Below are 27,914 nucleotides of genomic sequence, written 5' to 3'. Positions count from 1 at the left end.
GTAATTACATTTGATCCGAAGAAGCTCAAGGTTTCCTTGGTTATAAGAGATAATTCAATTGCTATCAAATTAAAAAGAGTAAATTATAATAAACGCAAGAAACAGAGTAAACATTGATACAAGGGTGACCTTTTCACCAATCTGTCCCTTCCTTACACAGAGATTCATTTCAATCGTCAATCTAGACGCTAAAACATCTTGCAGCAAATTTATTTAGTGTATCAACAATTTCAATTAAACATTTAATGAACTCAAGATTGAATCAGTGAACAAAACAAATTTAAATATTGTCCCAAGTTAATCCCTATTATGCCCTGTATCGGGCTAATTTGTGTGTAATTTACTCTCTCTCGGTTAATCAAGCTGATCTTTTTTTCATACAAAATTACGTTTACAACCATTGTAAACCCAATCAGTGGATATAATTTTTCATCTCTAATAATTGTCCAACCAAGTTTTCACCATGTCTTCGGCTGGTTATTTGATGCCTTTATTGACCAGAAAATTGAAATATCTGGGTAAAATAAAGTCAACCACAATTGATAATACAGCCTTCAAGTTACATTACAAGTACACCTTTAATGCTCTCATTATTGCCTGTGCCGTTGTAACCTCGTACCAATTTTTTGGTACACCAATAATGTGTCTAACTCAGGCTAAAACGGTAAACCCGAAAACGATCAACAATTATTGTTGGGTTGAAGGTACTTTTACTATGCCGAAAGCATTGACCAAGATAACCGGTGAAGATGTTGTTATGCCTGGAATTGAAAAGAAAGATCGCCAAGATGAAATATTACCGCATCAGTACTACCAGTGGGTTTGTTTTGTGCTTTTCTTGCAAGCTTTAGCTTTTTACTTTCCTCACCTACTTTGGAAGGTAAGTATCTATGAAATTAGTTAATCAAGTCGAGTATTTGTTTCATAAATTATCATCAATAATCACCTATTTTGTGCACAGAGATGGGAAAAAGGTCAAGTTAGACGATTGGTTGCTGATTTGAATAAAGCGTTACTTGATGATGGCAAAAAGACGAAAAGTGCTACTTCACTGGTCCAGTTTTTAGTCTCTCGCAAAGGACAATTCAACAGCTATGCATTGGGATACTTTTTTTGTGAAATCCTGAATTTTGTCCATGTTTTGTTTGAATTTTACATTACCAACTTATTTCTTGGTGGCAACTTTATTGCCTATGGATGGCAAGCTATGTTTTTTGATGGATCGGCTGACGAGATTAACCCATTGACTCGAGTGTTTCCTAAAATGACCAAGTGCAACTTTAATCATTATGGTTCCTCTGGTGATGTTCAAATTTATGATAACTACTGTTTACTGCCTTTGAATATTATCAATGAAAAGATTTACATTGCTTTCTGGATTTGGCTGGTTTTCCTTGCAATTGTATCCTTTCTTACAATCATCTATCGATTGTCTTGCTTCTATTATCCACCAGCTAGATACCGATTATTACAAATTGTTTCAAGACGATCCAGACCTCAGGTTGTCATTGATTTGGTTAATCAATTGACTTATGGCGATTGGTTTGTACTCTACCTATTGGGACAAAATATTCAACAATCTCATTTAGCTGATATCCTTGAACTATTGTCACTTCAATTGGAGCAAGACGCTTTCAATGAAAACACCGAAAATGAGATGAAAGCAATTTCTGTTGATTCCAAGGCTTGAAAAAAAGAGGATCATCTCTGAACTCGAGCCTAAATTTTCAACAAACAATCAGAAAAAAATGAAAAACGAGTTAACTAAATTATTGAAAAATTTACTCTTTGGTCTTTTGTCATTTTGTTTCTGTACACTGATTGTTTCAATTAATTATTATAAACATAGATACCAATAATTAAACAGGGAAAATTACAATTGGGAAAGTTTCTTTCCAGCTACATAAATTTTTATGTATAAATTATTATAATAAAATTGATTGCTATTTAAGATGGAAACTATCACTGTAAGAAATTGTTGGTTTCTTGTAAATTAATGATGGTCGGTGATTTTGGCGATTCAGGTTGATCATAAGATTCATTGGGTGTTTCATTTAATGATTTAAAATCTTTCCAGCTTTGATCTTCTCTGGGTAAATTTAAACAGATTGATTCAAAATGAGTTGTAACATTTCGCGTTAATTGGCGATGTTGAGCAGTTTGCTGAGCATTTTGTTGACTTGAATAAAGACGATGTTGTTGAGGTGAGTGTTGCTGCAATTGTTGCTGTTGAATAATCATTTGCTGTTGATTTTGCCAGTTTTGATGTTGATGATAAGATGGACAGTGGAATTGGTTTGACCGGTTTTTACGGTAATGTTTGTCATCCAAGGCACAAGAGTTAATACGACGGAATTTTTCATGACCATTACCACTTTCACCGCTTCCTCCTTCTTCTTGTTTACAAATTAGTGAAAATTTAGGGCTGTTGTTGTAATTGGTACAATGATAATTATCATCAACTGATAGCCATCTATTTGACCAATCATCATCTATTTTCAAGTTATAAGGATCAGGACTTGTAGACCTTGGATAACCAGTTTCACGTAAACATGAATCAGAAAATTCTTTCAAATCATTTATTTCATTAATTGTATTAGCAGCCGATAAATGATTATGAGAAATACGAGTTTTACCCAAAAGCCAATAAGTTCTCATTTCTCCTTTACCCTTTGGATGAAAAAAGAAACAAAAAAACATTTGATTAATTCAATTTCAAGGTAGATTGTTTTTGTGGTAATTAAATTATCTCACCTTGATTGGAGTCATTCCTCTTTCATTAAGTTTATAACCTCCAAGTTTATGCAAAATAATCTTACAAGCTTCACTCACATGGATTTTGAGAGCTACATGAAGGAGAGATTATGCGTTAAGAATGTTTAATTGAGAATTGAAATGATGATCTGTGAGTGACTTACCTTCACCAGTTGATTCCATTCTTGAAGCTGTATTAACAGTATCACCAAATAAACAATATCGAGGCATTTTAAGTCCAACAACACCAGCTACACAAGGACCAGAATGAATTCCTATTCTTAATTTCAATCTTTCTCCTGGTTTGTGAGGTATTTCAAAATTTTGAATGGCACTGAGCAAATGAAGAGCCAATGAAGCAATTTCACCGGCATGTCGATCACCATTACGAATTGGTAAACCTGAAACAACCATATAAGCATCACCAATAGTCTCTACTTTGTACACATCATAATGTCCAATGATAGAATCAAAACACGTATAAAGATTGTTTAGTAATTCAACGACCTAGCAGATAATGAAAAGGAAATAATTTGAAAGGTTAATTTGAGCAGTTACTTAGAAAAATTGAAACTTAAAATCAATACAAAGAATTTTATCTCAATTTTGTACCTGGAGAGGTGTGCTTGATGCCGATAAAGCTGTGAATCCAACAACATCACTGAAATAGATGGTGACTGAATCAAAACTTTCAGCTTCAACAGGTTGTCCACGTTTCAATTGTTCAGCAACAGGTCTGTATTGATAAATAAATCAATTAATAAATTTAGCATTTGTTTAATTTTACAAAATACTTAATTGTGTAGAAGGAAAAATTATCTTAAAGAAACTCACTTTGGTAACATACGAAGGAGAAGATTTTCTGTCTTTTTCTTCTCTTCCACCAATTGATTAGTCCTTTCTTGAACCAAACCTTCTAAATTGTAAGCATACTTTTCCATAATTGCAATCATATTGTCAAATATATTTGGTTTTCTGTAACAAAAGAGACCCACAAATTGAATGTTAATATGTATTCAATTTTCATTGGTTAACTTAATAACTTACAATCCAGCTTGCATATCTCTTAATTGAATATTAATAAAACGGAAATCTGGTCTAACTTCTGGATCTTCATACCAACAATCTCTAATACACTTTTTAACATATTCAGGACACTGAAGAGCATTAAGCGGAGGACGAAAAATGTGCCCACCATATTGACTTGGATATTTAACTCTATCCAATATTGAACGGACTGATAATTCAGAGATTCCCCAAGGTCCTTTACGTCCGATTATTTCAAATAGTATGATAGCAAATGAGTAAATATCGCCCTTCTGAGTACCTCGTGATGGTGGATTAATTTGTCGCAAAAGCTCAGGAGCTTGCCACAGCAAACCTAAATAAAAAACAGATGATCTAAATTTAGTTCAAAATTCTACTGATGCCTATTTAACGCTGTAAAAATCATGAGATTAACTGACCTCTTTCCCGTTTCTCGGCATATTCTGGAGGAAATTCTTGTCCTTGTTGAAACTCGTGCAACCCAAAGTCGGTGATTTGTAAAACCCAACGAGAATCAACCAAACAATTGGAGGATTTAAGATTACCATGGGATATAATATAAGAATCATGAAGATAAATCATTCCCTAAGGAGAGAAAGAAAAAGGAGTAAATTAATGAATAAAGAAATATAATGGATAAATTTAGACATGAATGGTCATAGGCAGGGGAAGAAGACAGAAAGAAGAATCGAGAGGGAAAAAGAGGGAGGAAAAGTAGAAAGAGAGAAAGAAGGTGATGATGAAAATGATGAATAATAAAAGTAGTGAAAGAATTATGACAGAAACAAATAATAACAGAAAATAATTTAATCAATTGTCCAATTGTCAATGCATGTTATTGCCCGTACATAAAGACTACCCTTATTGAAGTAACCGTTAGTTTCATTTATACTGTGAGTTGATTGATTTGAACTGATAGACAAAAGTACAATTGCATAATAATCAGACAAAGAGGACAAAAAGTTGAGGTCAAGATCTTACCTTAATTAGATCAGCAACCAGTGAGGCTATAAACATGTTATCCAAATCAAGATCTTGATTTTTGAGAACATCCTGTTAATATGGATTGCAATGGTGATAATCAGGAGGAAAATAATGAAAAAACAGAGAAATTGTGGTTGACATAGAAAAAAATTGTTAATATTATAATTTGAGAAAGTTGAAATTAAGTCAATCAATCTTAGAAAATCAAAGTCATGCTGAAACTGCCAATAAGTCATGTTAATATTTAATCTAGATCAAGATCAATCTGGATTAGCAAACAATACAAAGAGATAAAATGATTGTGAAGAAAACAAAATTTAATTACCTCAAGGCTACCTCGAGCACAGTAAAGCTTCAAGATCGTCACATTAGGAGCATCAACACAAGCTCCGATGAATGGATTAATGTTTTCATGTCTCATCTCACGAATCTGATTAGGATAATCAACAGTAATCGAGACAATACTTTAAGTATGCGAAGCTGAGATTTTGAAAAATATTTTGAAAAATCAAGGTTTTGTTTCATTTACCTGAATAAGCTCTTTACGAACATTTCTTGTCAAATCAATGCTCTTTTTATAGATTCTTTTGATGAAAACAACATTTCCCTTGTAAAATCCTATTCCATTGGCAAACATTTCGTCATTTTCCCCATCACTTCCATCTGTGTGGATTCCTTTACTATTCCTGTTTGATCCTGATTGAGCTGAGATGAATGCTGAAAATCGATATGGATCCAATCCATGAAACTAATCCAGTAATTAAAAGTTGATGATTGTAAATAACATTATCATTAGCATCATTAATAGTGAAAGTGTTTAAAAGATTAAGAGGAAAGTAAAAGCGTATGAAATTGTTGAAACAAGTAAACACATGAAAAATAAAATAAACATTCCGATCACAGTTAAAAAAACAGGTAATCTTGAATGAAGTTTACGTTTACTCACGTTAATTGTATTTCGTAAATTTTGAATAGTATATTCTGAATTTGTTTTCAACAAAATTAATTCCTTCATATCAACTTTCCATAACAAGCAGGCAAGTTTATATTCATAGCGATAATGTCTAAAGAGAGAGGAAAAAAATATTAGTCTCATAGAAAATGATTTCATTAGAAATAGTATCTTGCCTGAACGCGAGCGAAAAGACGACAATTAATACTAGTGAACCAGCAAATGAGCTAACAATCACGATCCAATCAGGCTTGTGGATACATTTTTCACCATCGAAACCACAATAAGGTTCACTTGCTGGAGGTTCACCGCCGATCCAGTCTATTTGATGTTCCAAGCTTAAAGACTAATGAACATTAAAGAGACCGATTAATCAAATAGACAAGCTAAAATTCAACAAATCTTACAGGTAGCCCGAGTCCTTTTTGATAGGTGAATCGTCCAACTGGCTGCATTGTTTTGTTCCAAGTTGTCTTATTATACCATATAGCTTTTGGATTGTCAAGTAATGCCAATAAGGTGTAATTACCTTCAGCGTCACCATTTTCATCAATAGTAACATCAAATCCGAGTATACCTTGAAGAAGAAGAGCCAGAGAAAAAGTAAAAGTAAATTAAATCTATATTTCAGTAATTATTGATGAAGTTTAAACACTTCATAACTGTTTGATATCATCAATATCGGTAAATTCAAGACATGAAACACACTTACTTCGGTATCGAGCATTTTTAATATATTCAACGACAAGAGTTCCATTGGTATAATCAGATCCATCATTGATGAGTTTAGTCACAGCCATTGCATAAATCATAACAGCATCATAAGCTAATCCAGCATAAATGGGAACCTAAGATTAAAAGAGTCAATCAATTGATTACTTGTCGTAAACAGCTACAAATTTAGGATAAATAAAACATAAACAAGCTAATGAGAAAACATAGCGAAGCATGTTTACCGCCATATTAACAGCAGTATAAAGAGTTAACTCTAATCCCTCTCCAATTTAAAAGAAAGAAAATCTCTTTCTTTTTAATTAAACGGTTTTCTCGTAAGATGGCGATGGAGAGAAGATCAAAGGATTTAAATTTTTCATTTTAAAATTGAGTATTATTTACTTATTAATTTAATATTTCCTCCCTTACAGAAACTCGAATGCTCTACTTATTTGCAAAAAATGATGGATAAGAATCTTGACTGTTTTATTAAAAATAATTAAATTTCGCTGCTCTTCTAAACAATCAACAGAAGGAACACGGAAAAGCGTTTATAAGCGTGAGTGTAACGATGCCAGCAAAATAAAAGAAAAGCTTTGCGTGTTTGGATTGGTCTCTTTTTCCTGGACGGAATCAGAAAAACGCTAAAATGATGTCGCTAAAATATCTAACTTGACTTTGAGTAGATCTATTGCTGATCGATCTTTAGACCGACCAATTTTTGTCGCTGAAAGGTATGTACATTCAACTTTGGAAAGGAGCTACAGCCATAGGATATGAATATGAAAATTTTTATTCATTTCTATTTATACTCAATTCTGTTTATTTTTGTATAGATTTCGCCTGTAATTGGAGGGTGAAATATTCAAGACACTCAGTTCATTTGGCTCATTTTCGGTGTTTGCTCGTTGAATAATAAATTGTGACTATATCAACTTTAAATTTATCCCAATGAAATAGTGAAATCAACTTACATCAGGTTCAAGTAAATCGTGAAGTGGTACATTAAATGGATTCATCCCATTACGGCAGTTTACTTGTCGCTTGAATTTATCATAGTCTGGATTGATGGGCGCACTTGGTGTGACAATGAAAACAGCTCGAAATGGGAATGACAGGTTTGGATCGAAATTGGAAACCTCTCTTATATTAGCTTGATTGAGCCAAGTTTCAAACATCTGGAAATAATTTTCCTGCTTTTCTGGTGCATAAACAACTTCATCTTCAATTGAGATGATCGCATAATCACCGGTTGTTAATAAGTTACGCTGTTGCATTAGATACGCATAATCAGCAACTGCCTCGATGTCTGATATAAGAACGTAAACTGAATTATACAACAAAAAGAAAGGATTGAACATATGAAACAATTAATGATAAAACGACGACATTACACTCATCAAATAGTCACTTTGAATTTGATGCAACAACAAAATGTATCTCAATTGGATGGTACTTACTGCGTGTTTTAGCATAACTATCCTCAATAATCTCTTCCAATTTGGTCTTGTGTTTGGTCAGATAATATGATGGCAAATAATACGTATTGTTTATCTGAATCCCATGTTGAGCCGCTAAAGCAATTAATGCCTCTTCAACCTGTCGATCAGTTGGATTGTTATTAACTATTAACACGATCTACATGGCAATATTAAACAAAACAAACAAAGTCAATGATGAAATCATACAATCAACTCTCGGATCAAAAGAAATATTGATTATATGCAAGAAATGTTACATTTTCAAGCTAAATTATCCTATTTAATGTCAATCATTTTGTGAAATTTATAACAATTATACTTCCGATTGACTCAAAGAGTAAAGAAGACTCCTCTACTCTTTGGATTGACTGCTATTTTTTTCTTGCTGTAGCTGTAGCTGGTTACAATGTCAAGCCCAATAATAATAATTGCAACAGATCCAGAAGAGTCTTAACTCAGTTGATTTGCGTCATAATCAAGTTGATATTTACGTTAACCAAAAAAGCCCAAAAATGTCATTTCTACAAGACTAAACCAGACTGATCAACATTGATGCCTCAATCGATCTATACTGCTCACCACGTTTTTCACCCAATCATGTTAAGTCTACAAATTTTACCTCCTCCTTTCAATTAACTTTAAAGAGGTATAAAGATTCAACTGGATTAACTTATCAATCGACACGTTGAATATGACAATCGATGTAGGTGGTATAAAGGCAGACAAAAAAGCTGATGAAATCAAATTGATGACTGAATTATTATAAATCAAGTATCCGTATTAAAATCTTTCACCCTGACCTTAGCCTTTCATTTCGATAACAATTGATGTTCATAACTGTTAAGTCTACATCTTCTAAGTGACTGATCACCAACAATTACCAGGAATATTGATACAAATTTACAAAAAATGACCATAAATGCCAATTGACTCACCTTGTTCCAGTTGAAGTGTTTGAGTAAAGATATTATGGATTTGGACACTTTAGATCCTGGTGGTAAAGTACGAGCAAATGTTGCATAAACTGATTTATCAGAAACAGTTCGATCAGCACATTTCTATCATGGAAACATAAAAGTATTTGAAAGGTAGAAAAAAAGGGTTGTTATTCAATTGTTGAAATAATAAAGTGCAGAAAGGATTTTTGTTTTTATAACTGCTTTTTTGCTTCTTCCACCTCCAGTTATTGGTGACTATATTTTTTCACAATGCCACAGCTGCTGATCAATTAAGTACTTAAGAGGCAAAAAAGTGTTGACTTGTCAACCAACGGGCAACAAAGTAACAAATTAAGCTTGGTCAATCCTTAATCAATCAAACAAACGACTTGTTAATCGTATACTTTAACACAGTGATCAAGGAAGATGAAGACAAAAAAAATCTGTTAATCTTTAGGTTTTTCTGGTTCAAGTTGATTCCACAAGTTTACCATACAATAGCTAATAAAAACTATTGAATTTCATTCACTAAATTCACTATTCTGGTCAAAATTTAGCTCAATTTTACACAAAATTTTTACTTATTTTTTCACACATTATTGTGATATTTAGCTCTTATTTGAGTATATCAAAGGTTTCAAGATGTAAGCAATTGGAAGCCAAAGTTAATACGGTTTAAGGTGTGCTTTAAGGAACCAAAAGGGAAAACAAAAGGTTAAATAATGGGTGAAAATGGCTTGTTATTTGTTACCAAGGCATTGCTTAGTCTTCAACCTTCAACCTTCAATGCCAACACCAAAAACAGACTTGAACAGTTGCAATTTTTGTTTTTTTACAATAACTATAAAGTAATACGATGAATCAAGATTATTGTCAGACTGTTTTTCCCATCGAAACCCCAATTGTCCAGTTAAATTAAAAAGAAACTGTGATTGATCAAGTTTGATGAGCAAAAATTGTATCATGCTGATAGCCGTGAATCATTCACTTACCAATAATATAAAAATAAAGAGAAACAAAAAAGGCATGAAAACTGGATTGACAAATGAACACTATCTATTGAGGTTAATGTAAATTATACAACACATTATGCTTATATAATGGACATTCTGGCAAGATTTGCCTGTTTGTCAAAATGGGTAAAAGCTGGTGAAATTACCAGTCCATTAAAAGATTACCAGTCCAGGATTGCAATGGTATAGCTACTTACGTAAGTAATCATTGGATAATTCCAGGCAGTAGCAACAAGTGCTTCAGAGACGCAACTATTTTCTGGTCCAATAAATGCTACAACACCTTGCTCTCTCATCTCGGTCATCATACGAATGGAGGTTGCTGTATTGGGTTGACCAGCGTCCATTGCAATAAAATCCAAAGTGTGATTTGGTAAAAGTTGAGGATCTCTACAAGTATAGATGGTAAACACAAATTAAAGATAAACATTCAACATCCAATATTAAACATTAAGAAAGGTTCAACTTGGACTGGATCAACGACGATTCACTCAAATTGATTGTAAGGACGATTGGAGTCAGTTTAATCATTGAAATGTTTACCTGTTGATTTGTTCGATTGCCAATGGAATGGCTCCTGAAATTTCTTTACCCAAACCATATCCTTTGAATGAACTGAGAAATCCAACCGTTATGTTTAAATAATTTGGATTAATTTTATTCCCGAGTCTATCAACATCAATACATCTACTTGGTACAATTGACTCGACAATTGAACACTGGATTAGCAGGTAAAAGTAAATGGTTAACATATCACTGGGTTGCAAGTGGAGTTGACCAGTTGAAGGTGAAAATCGAAGCAAAACGCAACACAAGCAAATTAATATTTGAAAAATTAACACATGGAATGACAATCAATTGGCAGAATCAACAATCAATCCATTTTGTAGTTTTACTTTCATAAGCTAATCACTAATTTAAATTAATTTACAGTTGAAGAAGAAAAGTTGACTTGATGGAAAAATTTGTTTAAAATTTTAAATCTGTTTCAACCTATTTTCTTTACTTTAATTTTGTACTTCAAGTTATCATTGAATTAATCAACAAGTTATCATAGAAGATGAATCAGATCTGAGTCGGTTTCAAATGGACAATTCAATTTTTCGTCTTTCCTCTCAATCAATCAATTTAACTGTTCTGAGCATTATAGTTGAGATGATATGATTTAGATGGACAATTATGATAATGGTACAAGTGTGCAACAATTGTGTATCACCAACTTTGACTCCAAATAATCTGACAAAAACTCCAACATTTACACTCCCTTAACCTATCCATATTTAACCTTCATAACTATATTAATCAAAGAGTGAGAGTTGATTATATTTATTGTGACTTTAATTTTTCATCTCACATCAAATAAGTCACCATCTATTGAGATAATGAACAAAAAAGGATAAAATAGATTCACAATTTTGCGATTTTCTTGATACTTTTTTTCATATTTTGGTTTATTTTTTTTTGTTTTTCTCAAATCAAATAGGAGGCAGAGTCAAGTTAATTTTTAGGTTTCACCATCTCGAGCATATTTAGTTTTTCGATATAAGAAAAAAATAATGCAATAGAAAACTGAAAATGAAGTTCGATTCTATTGGTACTTTCATTTACTGTCTTTAAAAAACTCCGTTTTTGTTAGCTCAAGCCTGACTAATAGTGTATTCAATTCTTAAAAGCAAACTTGAATGAAAATGGAAACCTTAAACTTGTCATTATTTTTTACTTATTAATGCTATTCAATATCACATAAACATGGATATTGACTTTTGTTCAAACAGAAATGCTGCCATGAATGAGTTTTTGTCAGTTTACTAGTTTCTTCAGAAATTAAGCTCATAAAAAATCGCGATTTAAGCTTCTTCAAATTCAAGCCTTTTAGTTCCTTCGTTTTCAAAACAAAAAGTCTTTTTTGCGATTGAAAAAGTCGGTTTCTAAAATTGGACATAACTTAGACTGTTTTGCACGAGACTAAGTTTAAGTTTCGCACTGCCCATCGGGTATCGCAATGAATTGAAGCTATAGACTTTTTCAATCGCAAAAAAGACTTTTTGTTTTGAAAACGAAGGAACTAAAAAGCTTGAATTTGATGAAGCTTAAATCTGTAAGAAGGTTATGAAATTTTCATTTGAAAAAGACTGTATTGGGCAATTTATTGCTTGCAAGCTTTTTTCTTGTGCTTCATGTGCTCCATGTGCTTCATGTGCCCTATAGGTTATCTAGTACACAATAAATTTATCTAGCCAGTTCCATATAACTTTCAGTCCATTATTCAAATTGTTATTTTTCAAACATAATACAAGCATGTAAAGCATATTTTGGGCTGAATTGGGTTAAAGTTTACATTTGGGTTTCAACTGTACAGTCTCCATCTTTTGGAGGTGATACGAACTAGGGTAATTGAATGGTTTCTTGGATGGTAAAATAATTGTTTGTTTCAACTTGATTCAGTGTAACTTTGCATACACCTGGTATATATTTGCATGGTACTTTGATTCTATTTTGATGCATCAAATTCGTATAACGTCATCGACTAAACTGCAAATTTTTCTTGTTAATCTGGTGACTTTTGTCCTTTTAAGAATCGAAACTAACAACTCTTTGATCAGTTTTTCTCGGCTATGACGTTACTCATGAAAGTCTCAAAGTAAAATTGTAGATGAAATATGAAAATCATGTTCGAAAACCAACTGAGTAGTTGGAAACCATACGCTTCGAGCACAAAAGAGACCATACGCTTCGAGCACAAAGTGAAGGTCCAATAAAAATAAAGAAAATTAAACCTTGATGCGGTTTCAGCACTCAACAAGTTAAAGAGCTAAATGAAAAAACGATATTTTTAGAAAGCAACTAATTAATTAAAGAATAAGGAAAATTAAACGCCCGGGGCTGATCTCTCGAGATGAAACTGTTCCTTAATTGCCGTGAACTCGCGAGTTAAGAGATATCATTTGATGAAATAATGATTACTGATTAATGAAATCAATTAACTTGCGAGCAAAATTTCCTAATAATTTCGTATAGCCCGGGGTAAACATTTTGATTTGAAGATTAGATATAACATGATGATTTATCTTATCTGATTCAGGTCTCAATAAGTAAACAAAAATTTGTGTTTTTTTCCAGAAAAGCACTTAAGATGATGACCGATAAGTTATAATATCTTGATGAAGAATTAGTATATAAACCGAGTTGGATCTTCAGATTTTATTCATTTATTCTTCAGCTTTCAGTATTGGTTTTATTCCTAATTCTTCTTAGCCACTCTTACTCTCTCCTACACATTCATCAAACAATGGCCAGCCGTATACCAGCACCAACAGCACCGATGCAAGCATTCACAGCCCCTGGTAACCCCCAATCAAGGGTATCAAACGTCGTGGATATATGGACGTGAAAGGAACACGTACCCTGGTTGGCGTAGCGGAATGGGAGGACACTTTGGTCATCATCATGGATACAAACCGCTTGGAAGACAACGCAGGGGAGGCGGATGATATAAGGCTTTTTGGTTTGCTGCTAGGAGATTACGAATTGGTGAAAGCCTTTGATGAGGACGATGTCATCTGCCAGAAGGAACTATGCATTGTTGAACAAAACTTTCATATTATCTCAATCAAATTGAACCGAAAATTTCTCGTTAAATTGTTTCTAATTCTGTTATTTGCTTTTTAGACTTATGATGAAAACTGTTTATATTCCGAATAAATATTGTGCTTACTATGCACATGAATAAATAATTGCTTAAAATATTTCATTTCATCTATCTCACAATTAACTGATTTCATTCTTGTCGCGCTTTGAACGATATCCTTGTAAAGAATACATTTCCAAACTGGTGAATCCAGAAAAAAAATTTTTGTATAGTTTTACCATGCATTCTCTATGGGTAGAGATAGAGTAGCGAAAAAATAAAAACTTGAAAATAGTTTTTTGAATTTCCAATACATAATCTTTTTTGTGATTGAACCGCGTTTGACTTACCTGATGTTTCCGAAATTATAAAAAAGAAGCGAAATCAGTTATCAAAATTATTTATTTGTTTTCTTCAAAATCATTTTAAATACATTTGGTATAAAAATTTTAATCTTTATCTAGCCCTGACTGTTGGGCTATTAGTGATCCGACTAGTGATCAGGCAAGCGAGTCAAGACTTGGGCCAAGACAATACAATAAAGGGCGGTACGGCACAAATATGGTTGGATGCACCTTCGCGTTACACTTTTTTTCATGACGAATGCCGATTGTCCTGGTGCTGAGACGATGTATTCAAAGAGTTCAGTTAAGTCATTAGCAAAACTATCGCATTGAGTCTTTTCACTGTTTTTCTACTGATTGATCTTTTTTATTGTTGTAAGCTCTAACCAATCCATTTGAACTGATCTCCAAACACATTCACTGAAATGAAATGCACATCCTTCGCCATCAGCACTTAGGAATATTGCATCAATAGATGGAATAACTGCTTGTTCAAAGCCAATTAGGAAAACATTAGGACAGAAAATTAATCTATATTTCATAGCTTCATCTTATCTAATAAATCAATCTAAAAAACGCATATATTTTTCTCGTCTTTTATTGGGAAGAAGACCGTAGATACCATGACATCATTAACCATTACATGTAAAGTGTAGAGTTGAAGAAAGATTGGTGATGTTTTGAATGTACCATTCATACAGATATGTTTTGCCATGCATGAATATCCAATGAAATATCTTGGTCCAAATAGTAAAATTTTCTCATCAGAACCATCATCTCCAAGCAAAAAATCATCACCATTGTCTAATTTCCTAAAATCATCAGGAATCTGAATTGAATCTCGAGAAGTGGGTAAAGGTGGCAATTGTTTTATTAATAGTTTGAGTTAGTGAAGTATTTTGGAGTCACCACAAATCATAAGTTTATGCGGATGGATTTTGTGCTGAAAACACTAAATTGCTTAAAAGAATGAAAACTATGGTCAAAAAATTCCAAGAATCCTATTTCAAAAACCTCATGAAAAATCTTAAAATGAAAGTATATATAATATAGCAATGTTTAAGTGACAAAATAGGAAAGAGAAACGTTGGGTTTTATTTTCCTCTTTCTCGTCACTGTCTTTTTCGCTGTCTGTATTTGGTTCGTTTTGAGGGTAACAATGAATGAAAGGGCTAAACCAAATCTTTTGTTGAGCTCAACAGTAAAGCACTACTTTTGCCTGGTTTCTCTTTGTCAAGTTGAAGGAAAAGAAAGGATTCTTCCCGGCAGTTGATAGTTCGACTCCGAAGTGGTAACCTGAAAAGAGTGTTTTTTGTCCATTTGACAAATTGTTAATATTGAATTTAATATTAATTGAACTTGATTAAGTTCATCTATTTGACCATTAAGTTCACCCGATTGCTTATCCATTAATCTAGTATTGAACCTTGATTTTCGTCAACCTCATCCTAATCAACCTCATTTTGATCATCTTCATCTTGATCACCTTCATCTTGATCACCTTCATCTTGATCACCTTCATCTTGATCAACATCATCTTTAACCAACATCATCTTTACCCAACATCATCTTTCACCGACATCAGCCACTGGACTAACCTCTTCACTGTTCATTCAGATTAACTTTATTATTCTAATTAATATTAAAAATTACTAATAACCCTTCCCATACTTGACCTCCGAACTTGTTCAATTTACACTCCCATTCGTATTAAATTCAATTCAATTCTGTTACCAGAATTTACTGTTCAACAAATAACCTGAAAACATTATATATATTTTTCCTCTGAGCAACGATTGAGTTATATCCGTGAAAAGCTCTAATCTTCAGCTTCAAATTGACCCAATATTTACTTTGAAATTTCAAATATTCAATCAAATAAATCAAATTATTCAACTTGTCCATAAATTTTTAGACACAGGTTATTAGAATTAAAACAGCTCTCTTTGACGGAAACAAAGGATGTTTGCTCTTAATTACATTTATTTGTAAACTTGATTGGTGATGAATGTTTATACAATGCAGATGCAACAATCCAATTCAATCCAGTTTATCATCGTTATACAGTAGATATGTAGATTTTTGTTGGGGAAAATTTTGTTTTATTCAAATGAACATTAACCTTGAATGATGGATAGGTCGTGTACTGTAAATACGTGTTGAAATAACAGTCGATTCATACAGACGTTATATCTAGATTAAATGGCAAAATTGAATGTTTTAACAGTAATTAAATACGGTGCAACTGAAAATTGACACATTCAGATTTAATATTTCAAATGAAATTTGAGGCATCATTCTTTCAGGTATTGAGCCAACAACCTAACACAAGTCAAATATGATATTTGAAGTTAATTGGTTAAATATATGTAACATTCAAACATTAAGTGTTTAAATTGAGAAAGAGAAATGGTCCAAATTATTCTCCTCTTTCTTTATTCTGTCTATGTCCCTGTCTTATTTCTTATTCTTAACAATGGTCAGAAGGGCAAAAATAACTATTTTAACTAAAGGATTATTGAGTTGAGTTGTAATTATGACTCCAAAGTGGTGACTTGAAAATGACTGGAATTAGTGCTTGGACATAGTATTTATTTAATTATTAGTTTAACTAAATTTAGTTAATTCAATGGGATATTGTCCGCTATATGATTATTATTAATAAATATTATTAAATGGCCTTAAAATGTTACATATACTATGTAGACTAATGTAGTCAGTAGACTATGACTTCATTAAATGAATCATAAAGAGAGAAAAATGAAACAAAACTTGAACATAAAAAAGCTAGTTGGAATAAAATGTAACAAACAAGGAAAGATGAAAATTATTTGTCAATATCCTTATTTCTAACTTCTTTCTTTGATTCATCTGTCTCCATAGCCCTCTATTGACATAAACTGTTTTTAGGTCATATGCTAATTGAGCATTCTTTAACTAACATTCGACAGCAAAAGAAAACTTGCAATGTTATTACAGACAGAAGTCGAAATTTAATCTCCCTAGTCAATCTTATTTTAGATCTTTTTACTCTCTTGCTGAAATATTTCATGATGATTTTGGCAGCTGAAATTCATAATGACAGAAAATAGAAAATTAAGTTTGAGACAGATTATGTAAAGGTGTAATGAAAAACTGCCAAAATTTTGCCATTGGAGGACAGTATTTGTTGCTTTGATCATTTTCACAATTATTCTTAAGCAGGTTCGATGTTCAGTTTTTCTTGCTTAATAGATTTGCGTGTTCATGCTCGGGCAACAATGAAGATAACGATAACGAAAAGGTAGTGCTAAGAATTTGTCTTACAAGCGGTAGTTTTTATTATAACCTCAACATGATCATTATAGCTCGGGTCATTGATAATTTGAAATGTAAAAAACATTACAAATTGACAGATTCCATTGCAATATTGAAATTTCCAACATCAATTGGTATAAAATTGTTTCGAATAAAAAGATTGTGCATATGATACACTGCAATTTAAGCTATTAATCATAAAAAAATTTTCTCCTAACAGGTATTCAATGAAATTAGAGATGAGTACTAATAATGACCTTGAACTTGACTCCAAGATTATGATTTTCTTTGTTAAGAGTTGTAAAGATAGAACTTGATTGAATTACCTATTTCCACTTAAAGTTTCATTCATAACTACTTGATCATTTTGAATAATTAATGAATAATGATTTATAATGAGCGTATACTCATATTTGGTTAGCGCGTATAATTTATGTTAAATGACACTTCAAAAGATATCCGTTTCCAAAAACAAGAGATCAACACATTGTATCGTAACTATGTTTTTATTTCTTAACAGGAGGTGACTGAAGAGTATCTTTGTCATCTTAACCTGGATAAATAGTGCGAATAAAGCTAGTTCCTACCTTTTCAACTCTCAACTAAACTCGAATATAAGAAATCTTAAAACTCTTGAGTCAGTATATTTTGCAAAAGCCCGTGAAAGCCGAGCTTCGTTTAAAAGACTATTCATAATATCTACTTATAATTCTATTCTTGTTAATCTGAGTAACATTGATTGTTGAAAATTCAAAATTGTTCTAATTGTTAGAAGGAAAAATGGATAATTAAGTAACATGGAAGTGGTTGTCGATAAATGAAAGCATATTAAGCTGAAAGCGCAAATAAAATTTTTCTTAAATATCAATTTTGAAGATTCAAATATACTCATTACAAGTCTACAAGATTTAAAATGTCCTCAAACAACATTTCTTATGTGTCTCATCAACATGATCAGTATTTGCCATTTACTGAGCAAAGTGAGCTTAATTATTAGATTCAGGTTCGTCCAACTTAACCAAATATACAGATATACCAAAAATACCAAAGAGAATAGGAAGGCTGCAATAACGATCGAAAATTGGTTCAAGCTTATTGACATATTTGGACGTAAACATGGAAATGATTTGCCTAATTCAAAAAATGAAGCTAAAAACTTGTATTTCGACTAGATTCAACAAGTTGATTGGCTTGATTTTAAAAAAAAAGAGTGATACAAAGCTGAGCTGGGTAAGCGTTTTGTGTCGCTCCTAAATAACCGGCATCGAATTTCTGATAAAAGCTGATTGATATAAAATAAAAATGACCGACTTCGACTGAAAAACAATGCATGAAAGACAACATTCAATAGCTTAAAATAAAATTTAATTTGTGTTATTGTATCGGACTACCAAATGAACTACAGTAAGGCTGCTTCGACCCTAGTCGAGCATCTCTACAAGTTGATGATGGTTTTCTTGACGCTGAGAAGGAAAGTGGAGATGAGGATGGTTGTGGGTGGGTGAATAGTACCAGTTGCTATTCAGTGATAGAATAGATAACAGACGCCAAGTTTTCAATTTACACTATGATTATCAACGTACACATTGCATAATTGAGGGTTTAAAATCGATTGCGTGTAACAGTCTGATATGACTGTAGACATTATCACTTTACTCTATCCACCGTTATTTCAACAGAGAAAAAAATGACAGTTTCCGAGCATATTCATCTAATCAAATTTTATTCATTTTAGATTGAAGGGTCTTATATTTTAATTCGTTGAATTTTAATGGAAAACGGAAATCACCAGCTCTGTTGACCCATTTAGTGAATCGCTATCCCACAGATGCTTACTCACAAGCCTAGAAATTGAATGCAAGACCCAGGTGCTGGTGGTGGCTTATCTACATATGTAAAAAGGTATAGAACAGAATGAAAAATAAATGTGTATTTGGGAGATAATTGCATGTCATTTATGAAAACATAAACATTGATATTGAACAGACTTTTTTATCGAGAAAGATAACACTGAACTCACCGAAAAAGCAAGCTTCATCACGGTTACAATCGCTGTCACTTTCACAAGACATAGTTTGACAAACCTGCATTGTAAGATTGAAAATAAAGGGTGTCAAAAATAAAACGGGTTGAAGGCTGAAACCAGAATAAATGTAATTGGTTTTAGATAATTTAAATCACATCGAATGAGACCAATTTTAGATAAGAATCAGCTGATAATCAATCTATCTAGTGGACAATTCTCTCAAAAAAAATTGCTGTCATATGTCTCTGCAAGTTTATCTAAGAGTGACTTAAATTATCTAAAACCAATTACATTTATTCTGGTTTCAGCTTTCAACCCGTTTTATTTTTGACACCCTTTAGATTGATGATATTACAAGTGAGAATCACAATTAAATCATTAAAATAACAAAATTAACTTGAAGAATTAACAAAAAATTCTAAGGAGTGTGATATTACTTACAAGAATGCCCAACAAGATTAAGATAAAATAAATATGAATGAATTTCATGATGACAATGGTTACAATGTATGATTGATCCAACTTAGCTGAAAACTTTTAGCTGATTGATTCAGTTACTAGCAATATATGTGTTATTTCTTAAAAGTCAATCATCAGAATATCATATCACATGTAAATGGTATGTAAATAATCTGATCATGCCATTAATGTTTATTCAGCTATTTCTCATGTCACTATGATGTTTATAATAGATTAATTTGCATCAGATGAGACAATCATGAATATCATTGTTTAATTAAATTAATTGCTGACTCAAACTAGAATTAGCATAAGATTATAGTGACAAATGAGATGATTCACTCCAATTCGAATCTTTGTTAATCGTACTAATTTTTCAGTTTTATAATACATATAAAACCCAAAAAGTCTCCGTCTGCAACTCGTTAATCAAAGTTGAAATCGTTATACCAACACCTTGCTTTTCACAAGTAGGCCCACTCTTACTTTACAAAGTCAAGTTATCTCTGTTATGGACCTTAAAAATCAATCAGTTTGCTCAGTTGTTTCATACTTATTTTGATGCAGACTAGTCAATAACTGGCATAAAGCAAACTTTAACGATTCTCAAACATATTTGATTAGTGAGTAAAGGTTCCGTTTCCGAGCCATACAACATAGTACTTCTCAACCTTCGAATAATAAATTTAGCAATTCGACTGAGCAGACTTGATACAACAGTCCCGCACATCACTAGAAATTTTAAAGCATATTTTGTTTAATGCGTTTGATTTGTATTTTCTGAATTAAAAAAACATGAACCTTGGATGATTAGGTTTGTTCTGTGTAGCTATTGGGCTAAAAAAAGTTAATGATTAAATTGTTCCGTTAAAAGCTGGATAACATTATTCATCAAATTCTTTTCTGGGTTATCTGAGAAGTTTAACATTTGTTGAAATACAGCACACGTTGAGAAAACACCGTGCAAAAATTTATTCATACATGCTTCCGCCATTTCATGGTTTCCAATGTATTAGGTTGGCACAATTCAAATTACAGGCTACCGGAACTTCTCTTGACATTGGAAGAAGATTGTGAAAAAATAATGTGCGGTCAACTTGTAATTTGTTTCGCCTGGTGCTTGCAAAGCAATTACTTATGGTCGAATTTTTCACTCTCCTCGTTGACGATGGAAAACTAGTTAGATCGAAAAGTTTGGATTCATTCGACCAATAGAGCAGACAATTGTAAAATTTGAGCTTGAGTTACTAATCCAATTAAGGTTTTTTTCAAAATTTAATATTGATAATCATGAACAACAAGTAAAATGCCATTTTATTGCGATACCTCACTTATTATTAGAAAAAATGAATGATTTCTACTTGAATTTTGTTCTGTTTTTTTAGATTAACGCTAAAAGAATGAGAAATTATGATCTTTTACTTGTTGTTCATGATTATCAATATTATATTTTGAAAAAGTCCCCGGTCAATTCTCAGTTAAAATTTTGAAATAAAACAATGATTGGATTAGAAAATTAAGCTAAAATTTTACAATTGTTTGCTCTAGTGGCCAAATGAATCCTCTCAAGATTGAAGAAAGCCTGAAGGTTTTTGTTTGTAATCTTGGTTGCGGTCTTCGAGTCTTTGGGCTGGTTTTTTAAGCTTCTCTAACAGTTGGAGATGCATTTCTCTGGGAAATCTCCCTTTTCTTTGATTTTTCGCACATTTCTTCTTCCATTCTTTTTTCAAACATTGTTCTTATATTTTTGGTTGAGGATCTTTCAGATAAGAAACCAAAACATCATGTTTCGTTATGCTCGCAACGCTTGTAACTTCAGCTAACTGCGGTTTGTCCTTAATTGGCGTGCTGTCACTAGGTTGGTAGATGATCGTGTCTTCTTCTGACTACCACTCTGATTCACACTCCGAATAATCGTCATTCGAGTCTTCTACGTCGCTTCCACTTTTGTCAGCAGCATTTTATGAGGTTTATCTGTTGTTTGACATACTTCAGATTCTCCTTCTTGTTATGTTCAGTGATAAATCGGAACTGATGTTTGAGCGTCAGTATGCAAGTGCAAAGGCAGCTCGCGAGAAAGTTCTTTTACTTGGTTTATCTTGGCGCAACCCGAATAAACGAAGGTGTCAGTGATCTAACTAAACAAGTGCATCAATGGAAATCCAATGCAAACAGTTGGCGTGGAAGAGATATACAGATGTACTTTTTCCAAAATAACATAGAAATGAAAATCTTTAGCGAAATTGCATTTGTTGGATGGATAAACGCTAAACTAACTTGAGAGTTGACAATAACATACTAGGTGTCAAAGTCAATAGTGTAACTATTAGGAGGTTTGTTAGTCCACGATAGGAATAGATTTTGAAATCTTTTTCGGCTATTTTATAGAAAAAAGTTTTGTAGATGCGAATCCCGATGAAAATAAAATAGTAGCTCAATTTAGTACCAATTAACCTTAATGTGACCTGAAGTCATTTAAGATCATTTTAAAATATCAATAGTAACATTGTGCAATGAAAAATATTAAAAATGATTATTGCGTCTAGTTATAATGCTTATTTCGACAAATAAAAGGTTTATAGTATCGTATTTATTAAAAGTGTTTTTTAATCATTTAAGATGTAAAGATATACTTCAATTATTTCTTATGCCAAAATTTTCAATAGCATAGACAAAAAATTGAACGATTATTTTCGCAGACAAATTCCAAGCACAGATAACTAAGCTTATTAAATCATCTTCTAAATTCCCTTGATTATCTCAGAATGCAGGGACACAATTACCGTTTGTTCCCCTGAATGCACCTAAAAAGAAACGAAAATAGAAGAATATCAATTACACGTGAATTTTTGATGACAATAAAATATAATTCAAACCATGAATGGTCTTTAACAAATATTTTTCACAACGTAAAAAATGAATCGATAAAATGAAGATACTCACCAAAACATAATTCACCATCACCACAGTCCGAGTTACTTTTGCAAGACATGAATGCACAAATCTACAAGATTGGTACAAATTGGTTTATGATTATATAAGTATCTATTACAATTACTACTACTACAATTATTACTATTACAAACTATTTAGTCGTTTTTAATCTTTGGATTAACAACAAGAGCCAAAAAATACATTTGCAAGGAATATGATACTTACTAGAATGCTCACCAAGATTAATTTGGAATAAACAAAAACGAAATTCATGTTGACACTTTATTGGGTATGATAGATTCAACTTGAGTAAGAATTGTAACAGATAACTAAATGATGCGGAAGAAACTTTATTTATACTACCAGTCAAATTTTTGTTAATTTTTTTCATTCTTTTCTGTCAGGAAATTAAACATAGCTACCTGCTGTATAAATTATGGAAACGGAAATCGGACCATGTCAAAGTTTTGAGCTGTATAAATCATTCGTAATATCGAAGAACGTTGGAAGTATACGCTAACACTATTTATTTATTGGTATCAGATGATCAAGTCATCTATTTATTATTTGCACAGATCAACTTCTGACTCATACCAAAAGCTGTGAAAAGTGATTCATTCAGATCTGTAATCTATCTTTTCGTAAAAACCTAATATACCAGTAACTCAAAAGAACGCCTCGGTAGAAAACCGTTGTATCAATAATAACGTATACGTAATCAAATGCAAATGAAGTTTGAAGTTTATTTTCTCGGAATTTATAATCTGATTTAGTCAGAATTCTACGAATTGACAGAAAGCACATTTGCGTGTATAAAGTATGAAATTAGAGAAATAGCATCAATATTTTCCAAACTGCTTAAATCGAAGCAACATGAAGTTTCGAAAATGCGTAGAAAATTCTCAAGATAAAAAATGATCGACAAGCGGTAGTGGTTCGATTTATTTGCGCTGATATACCTTCAACTACGGAATATCGAAAACTCATCCCTCAACTATACCTGGAAGTAATAATTGCGATCTGAATTTGATAATTCACCTTGTTCAAAAGCTGTCCGAAAGATTGCAATGAAGCTGCAATGGATTTTTGCGGTGATACATTGTTGTAAGGAAAAATGAGGTTGATGAAAAGACTGCAAAACCCAAAAACGATAGGATTGGAATCAATGTTCCAGTGCGATAAATTTTTTTGAACTCACCGCTGAACAAGCCCAACGGAATCTGTAGATTAAGAGAAACCAGACAAGTAATTGATACTCGATGAAATGAATCGGTTTCTTATTATTATTTGCTTAGTTTGAGTTAAGACGCAAACAAGAGTTGAAAAATTATGAGATTCATTCGGAAGTTTTATGCCTATAAAATCGATTTATTCAGGTGTGATTGCTCATTAGCGGCATAAATCTGACATTAGTTAATTATTGCAGTTTAAATTTATAAAATAAACGATAAAAAGTGATTTTGTGAGCTATGACTGCAAACCAAAGATTAATGTAATCTTTGCTGCAAACGAACGCGGTTTATATTCTCCCATCTACTTTTCCAATGGATATGAAACAATAGGAAAACGATTGACAAAGTTTTTAATTGCATTTTGGTTTTAGTTCATTTTCTTTATTTAGATTTATTTAGATCGAAAGACATGACTAAATTATCTGCATTTTAAACTTGATTATCAATAAAAAAATTGATCATTAAATTCATGTACTCAGATAAATTCATCTATTTATTTTCAGAGACACGAGCCACCCAGACAAATTTGCTCTCCAAGGCATTCATCGTTACTTTTACACTTTGTCGAGAAGGATAGACAAATCTGTTGAAAACAAGTAAAAAAATTAGTTAATAATATCACAGGTTTGTTCCATAATTAAGTAACACTTAATAAAAAAACGATTTAAGCAAATTATGAACTTTATGTAATACTCACTAAAAGGCCCAAACCGATCGAAATCAAATAGCTAAAAATGGAATTCATGTTTCACCACTGTATCAAATGCAATGAAGTGAGTCAAGGTAACAATTATGAGAACTGATAGCAAAATGATTTATGAATAGATTAAACCACTGCCACGAGAAGTTATGAGAATTAAACACGAGGGCGGAGCCCGAGGGTTTTATCTCATAACTTCGAGTGATAGTGGTTTAAAATATTTACACTACGAAAGTAAAAGATAGCCAACACAAAATTGAAGCAAAAAATGAAAAAATCACAAAAATGAACTAAACTAATTTCAGATTTTTTTTCATTTTTTGACCAGTAAATTTGCTCTTTCTTATTAAATTAAATTACTAATTAATTAGTCGTTAAATATGAATTTCCATATGATTCGTAAAGTGAAAAATGATGTTGATTCAGCTAGACTAAGCTGTGACCCTAAGCTTGTTGAGAGTGATTCAATTTAATTCAATTTTTAAAATTGATTTTCTTATTATCTTTGTTTTACCAATAATTTAATCTATGATTTGATAAGAAACTGTGCCGGTAACCAGTGCAGGTAACCAGTGCAGTGTATAAGAAATAACCATTAAGGTAACCTAGTGGTTACCCTGCACTGAGTGGTGTAAGAGAAGCTTATAAAGCTTATCAAATTTATTTATTCAGTGATATTCTTGTTTATCTATCTGGCGAATTTTACTCATTAATGAATACATTATCTAATTTAAACATTCGTGGCTTCTCAGTAAAGCCAACAAAGTTGGCAATTATTGTCATGAAGAAATTGAAAGTAAATTAGGATTTGACCAGCGGCGAGATGAGATCATAAAAGATGATTTAAAATGTAAGATGCTCGGTTAAAAAATGGAAATTTTACTGATGAATACAAAACTTGCATCAACTAGTTATCTTATTTTCTAGTTGGTGTATACAGATTTAAGAATTGAAAGTTTTTAAAACGTAAAGTAAAGTTATAAAGGCTGATAATTATACATGACAAAGGCACTATTTTCTCGGAAGTTAAATTTGTTTGCAAACTTCATACATCGTAAATGTTTATTAATTGCAGATTAAACAAACTTCCAGCTCATCGCCTAAACTAGATTTTATTTTGTTCAAATTGTTTTTTATTTGACAAATACACCTTGAATGATTGAAGGTTAAAGGTCTATTGTTCAACTACATTGGATTTTCGTACACGCTATATCATAGTAACAGTTAAACTAAATAATCCAAGTCGATGTGATCACTGCAAAAAGAAAATTATGTGAGTTTTCATGAGGCGAAATTCGCTCCAGTCCAAATTTGGCCAGGTAATAATGGTAATTTAAAGTAGACTAACTTAAATAAATTTCATTGCATCGATTCTGAAAATTTTTGATTGTAATGGCAATTGTTAATGTGGTTTACAATAGAGCTATACTGCGATTCATATTCAACCTACTGCAACAAAAAATTACTCAAAATATTGATATCAATAGCTTTTTATGATAAGACAATGACAGTTAAAGTCAAAAGAATTCCAATACACAAACAAGGTGCATAATGTTAAAATTAATTGGTTTAAAGCAATTAGAAATGAAAAATGAATTGAAAAAGAATGAAGGTCTCAGTTGTAATTGTGTGAAAATGTTATCTTGTCCAAACTAACTGATTGCGGGGATATCATAAGTGACCAGGATAAGGTTATTTAGATTTTGAGCAAATTACCTCAACAATCAAACATTTTGTTTTTTCGATTAGAGTAATTTTGAATAATAAGGTATAACTGGTAAAGTTTGACAGTAAAGCGGACTTGGTTTGGGTGCGCGATTTTTTTTTCAGGCCTCAATACCAAATTTTTTTAATTATTCCTGGCTATAGGACAAGGAAATGTCGAATTTTGCGGCCAATTATCGTTGATAGCCGTTTAGTCCTTTTTTTAGTCGATAAAACGCTCAAAACTCTGTTGCGTCATCTACGTCAGTTTACGGCCACAATCATTGAAGTTAGTCACAGTTTTTTTATTTCCGGCCCTTAACCCAACCCTGTAGACTGACCTCGAGTTAGTATCACTATGCTGCAATCGTTCTAATTATTCGTATAAACTTTACCATGGGCGGTCGCTGACAAAAAAAATTAATTTAGGACTATCACTAGCATTAAGACCTATATTGGACAAATAGAGAGTTAAAACGAAAATTGAAACTTATATCAAATGAAAGCCAAGGAAATTTGCGTTAAATTAACCTAATTTTGTGCAAATCTGTCTAGACGTTGAGCCGCCATGAAAGATTCTAAAATTTACTGTCAAACTTTACCAGTCATACCTTATTTATCGGAACGTAGTGAAACTAAGGGAAAAATACTTCAGTTTAGCGGTTTCGAAAATCCCCTTTTTGATTTCATTACCAAGACATACAGCCATAACCTTAACTCAAAAAACTTGAAACTTGATTTAAAATGTTGTTTACTTGAGAAGATGCGCAGAAATCACTTTCGAAGACATCAGACCTCATTTCTCGGGAATTTGACTCTTGAACTTGATACGTCAATCGAATGTTATTTGATATTTGGTAACACTTTTATATCACACTCAAACATTTCTATCTGGTTGGCATCAAAATTCGTCATAATAGGGCTTTAAATGAGAAAAGGCCTCGAAAAAACAGGGAAAAATATGCCTCATTCGTGGCAACTCACCATACCAGGTCAGACTATCGCTCGGCAAAATCAGTGGCGCTTTGGTCATTTCCGTTTCTATTCTGTAGCTCAGAAGAGTCTGTTTGAACCATTGAACAATTTTTTTATTAAAATCACTAAAATCTTCATATAAGTCTAATTCTTAGATATTTTTAGAAATAAACTCAAATTTTAGCGTTGAATTAATGATAATACGAATAGAAATCTCAATGTATTACTGAATCTTGTTTAAAACGTATCTTTGAGACTGGTCTTAATGCTCTTGAACACAGTGTAAAACAAAAAACCAAACAGTGTCACTGCACGCAGAAGGGGAAAAAGCTCCTCACACCAGAAACTTGACACAAATATTACAAATAAAACAGCTCTCTGAATGTGTCAATTTTCCGTTGCACCGTATTTCATTAGCTATTTATGCTGTAATGTTAGGACTCAATTAACTAAAATTAAAAAATTATTCTCTAACTAATATGATTGCTGAAAAATTAGCAAAACAACTTATGTGTCAATTTTAGTTGCACTACATTAATAGCCATTGATGCATTGTAGTTTTTGTGAGCTGTACTTTTGGTTATTTATTTTCTTTAGTAACAACTAAAGGGTGTAACACTTAACAGCCTGCAAATTTAGAAGATAAGAATTAAAATTGAGCTTACCTTTATCATAAAATTTGTTGATATCGATGACCAATGACCAATTGGTCTTGGTTTCCTGTCTCTGGGG

At 32.2% G+C, this 27,914-nt stretch overlaps 2 protein-coding genes and 3 long non-coding RNA genes across 6 annotated transcripts; 1 reads left to right on the top strand and 4 right to left on the bottom strand.

Annotated features, from left to right (window-relative positions):
- The first annotated feature begins 181 nt into the window (after positions 1-181).
- On the top strand, positions 182-1,959 carry LOC107365265 (innexin inx2). The gene is made up of 2 exons (XM_015932745.3): positions 182-880; positions 962-1,959. Exons 1-2 carry the CDS (start codon positions 464-466, stop codon positions 1,688-1,690), a joined length of 1,146 nt encoding a protein of 381 aa, XP_015788231.1. The 5' UTR covers positions 182-463; the 3' UTR covers positions 1,691-1,959.
- Positions 1,766-17,504, bottom strand: LOC107365262 (guanylate cyclase 32E-like). The gene is made up of 20 exons (XM_015932742.3): positions 17,479-17,504; positions 10,427-10,498; positions 10,081-10,273; positions 8,868-8,990; positions 7,912-8,089; positions 7,426-7,778; positions 6,450-6,585; positions 6,145-6,314; positions 5,914-6,083; positions 5,732-5,849; positions 5,315-5,533; positions 5,111-5,215; positions 4,783-4,854; positions 4,221-4,386; positions 3,802-4,135; positions 3,589-3,729; positions 3,367-3,490; positions 2,919-3,261; positions 2,755-2,846; positions 1,766-2,670 (listed from the first exon to the last, which is right to left on the bottom strand). The coding sequence occupies exons 1-20, from the start codon at positions 17,502-17,504 to the stop codon at positions 1,963-1,965; spliced, it is 3,843 nt and encodes a 1,280-aa protein (XP_015788228.3). The 3' UTR covers positions 1,766-1,962.
- Positions 17,505-18,858: 1,354 nt separating this feature from the next.
- On the bottom strand, positions 18,859-19,775 carry LOC107365117 (uncharacterized). Its single transcript, XR_001569357.3, has 3 exons — positions 19,620-19,775; positions 19,173-19,236; positions 18,859-19,038 (listed from the first exon to the last, which is right to left on the bottom strand). It is a non-coding gene; the product is annotated as an uncharacterized LOC107365117 (long non-coding RNA).
- Positions 19,776-22,223: 2,448 nt separating this feature from the next.
- LOC107365118 (uncharacterized) lies at positions 22,224-23,022 on the bottom strand. The gene is made up of 3 exons (XR_001569358.3): positions 22,797-23,022; positions 22,581-22,641; positions 22,224-22,441 (listed from the first exon to the last, which is right to left on the bottom strand). It is a non-coding gene; the product is annotated as an uncharacterized LOC107365118 (long non-coding RNA).
- A 1,140-nt stretch (positions 23,023-24,162) lies between these two features.
- On the bottom strand, positions 24,163-25,314 carry LOC112539171 (uncharacterized). 2 transcript variants are annotated; one of them, XR_016200266.1, is made up of 3 exons: positions 24,864-25,137; positions 24,501-24,602; positions 24,163-24,386 (listed from the first exon to the last, which is right to left on the bottom strand). It is a non-coding gene; the product is annotated as an uncharacterized LOC112539171 (long non-coding RNA). The 2 variants fall into 2 exon arrangements; XR_003082821.2 differs by having other exon boundaries at positions 24,501-25,314.
- Positions 25,315-27,914: the final 2,600 nt, after the last annotated feature.

This window comes from Tetranychus urticae, chromosome 3 (assembly GCF_039701765.1).
Source record: "Tetranychus urticae isolate SD_2017Ah chromosome 3, NJAU_TeUrti_SD_1.0, whole genome shotgun sequence".
In the NCBI taxonomy this organism is placed as follows: Eukaryota; Metazoa; Arthropoda; class Arachnida; order Trombidiformes; family Tetranychidae; genus Tetranychus; species Tetranychus urticae.
The sequence above is the reverse complement of the archived record's forward strand: the minus strand, read 5'-3'. Positions and strand labels throughout refer to the sequence as shown.

Bases quoted from the DNA above. Each gene is read 5' to 3' on its own strand.
- LOC107365265 (XM_015932745.3), top strand. From the start codon at position 464: ATGTCTTCGGCTGGTTATTTGATGCCTTTATTGACCAGAAAATTGAAA. The intron at 881-961 runs GTAAGTATCTAT...TTTTGTGCACAG, and splicing joins TTCCTCACCTACTTTGGAAG to AGATGGGAAAAAGGTCAAGT.
- LOC107365262 (XM_015932742.3), bottom strand. From the start codon at position 17,504: ATGAATGAAACTTTAAGTGGAAATAG. The intron at 6,315-6,449 runs GTAAGTGTGTTT...TTCTTCTTCAAG, and splicing joins TAAAAATGCTCGATACCGAA to GTATACTCGGATTTGATGTT. The intron at 6,084-6,144 runs GTAAGATTTGTT...AATGTTCATTAG, and splicing joins AAAAAGGACTCGGGCTACCT to TCTTTAAGCTTGGAACATCA.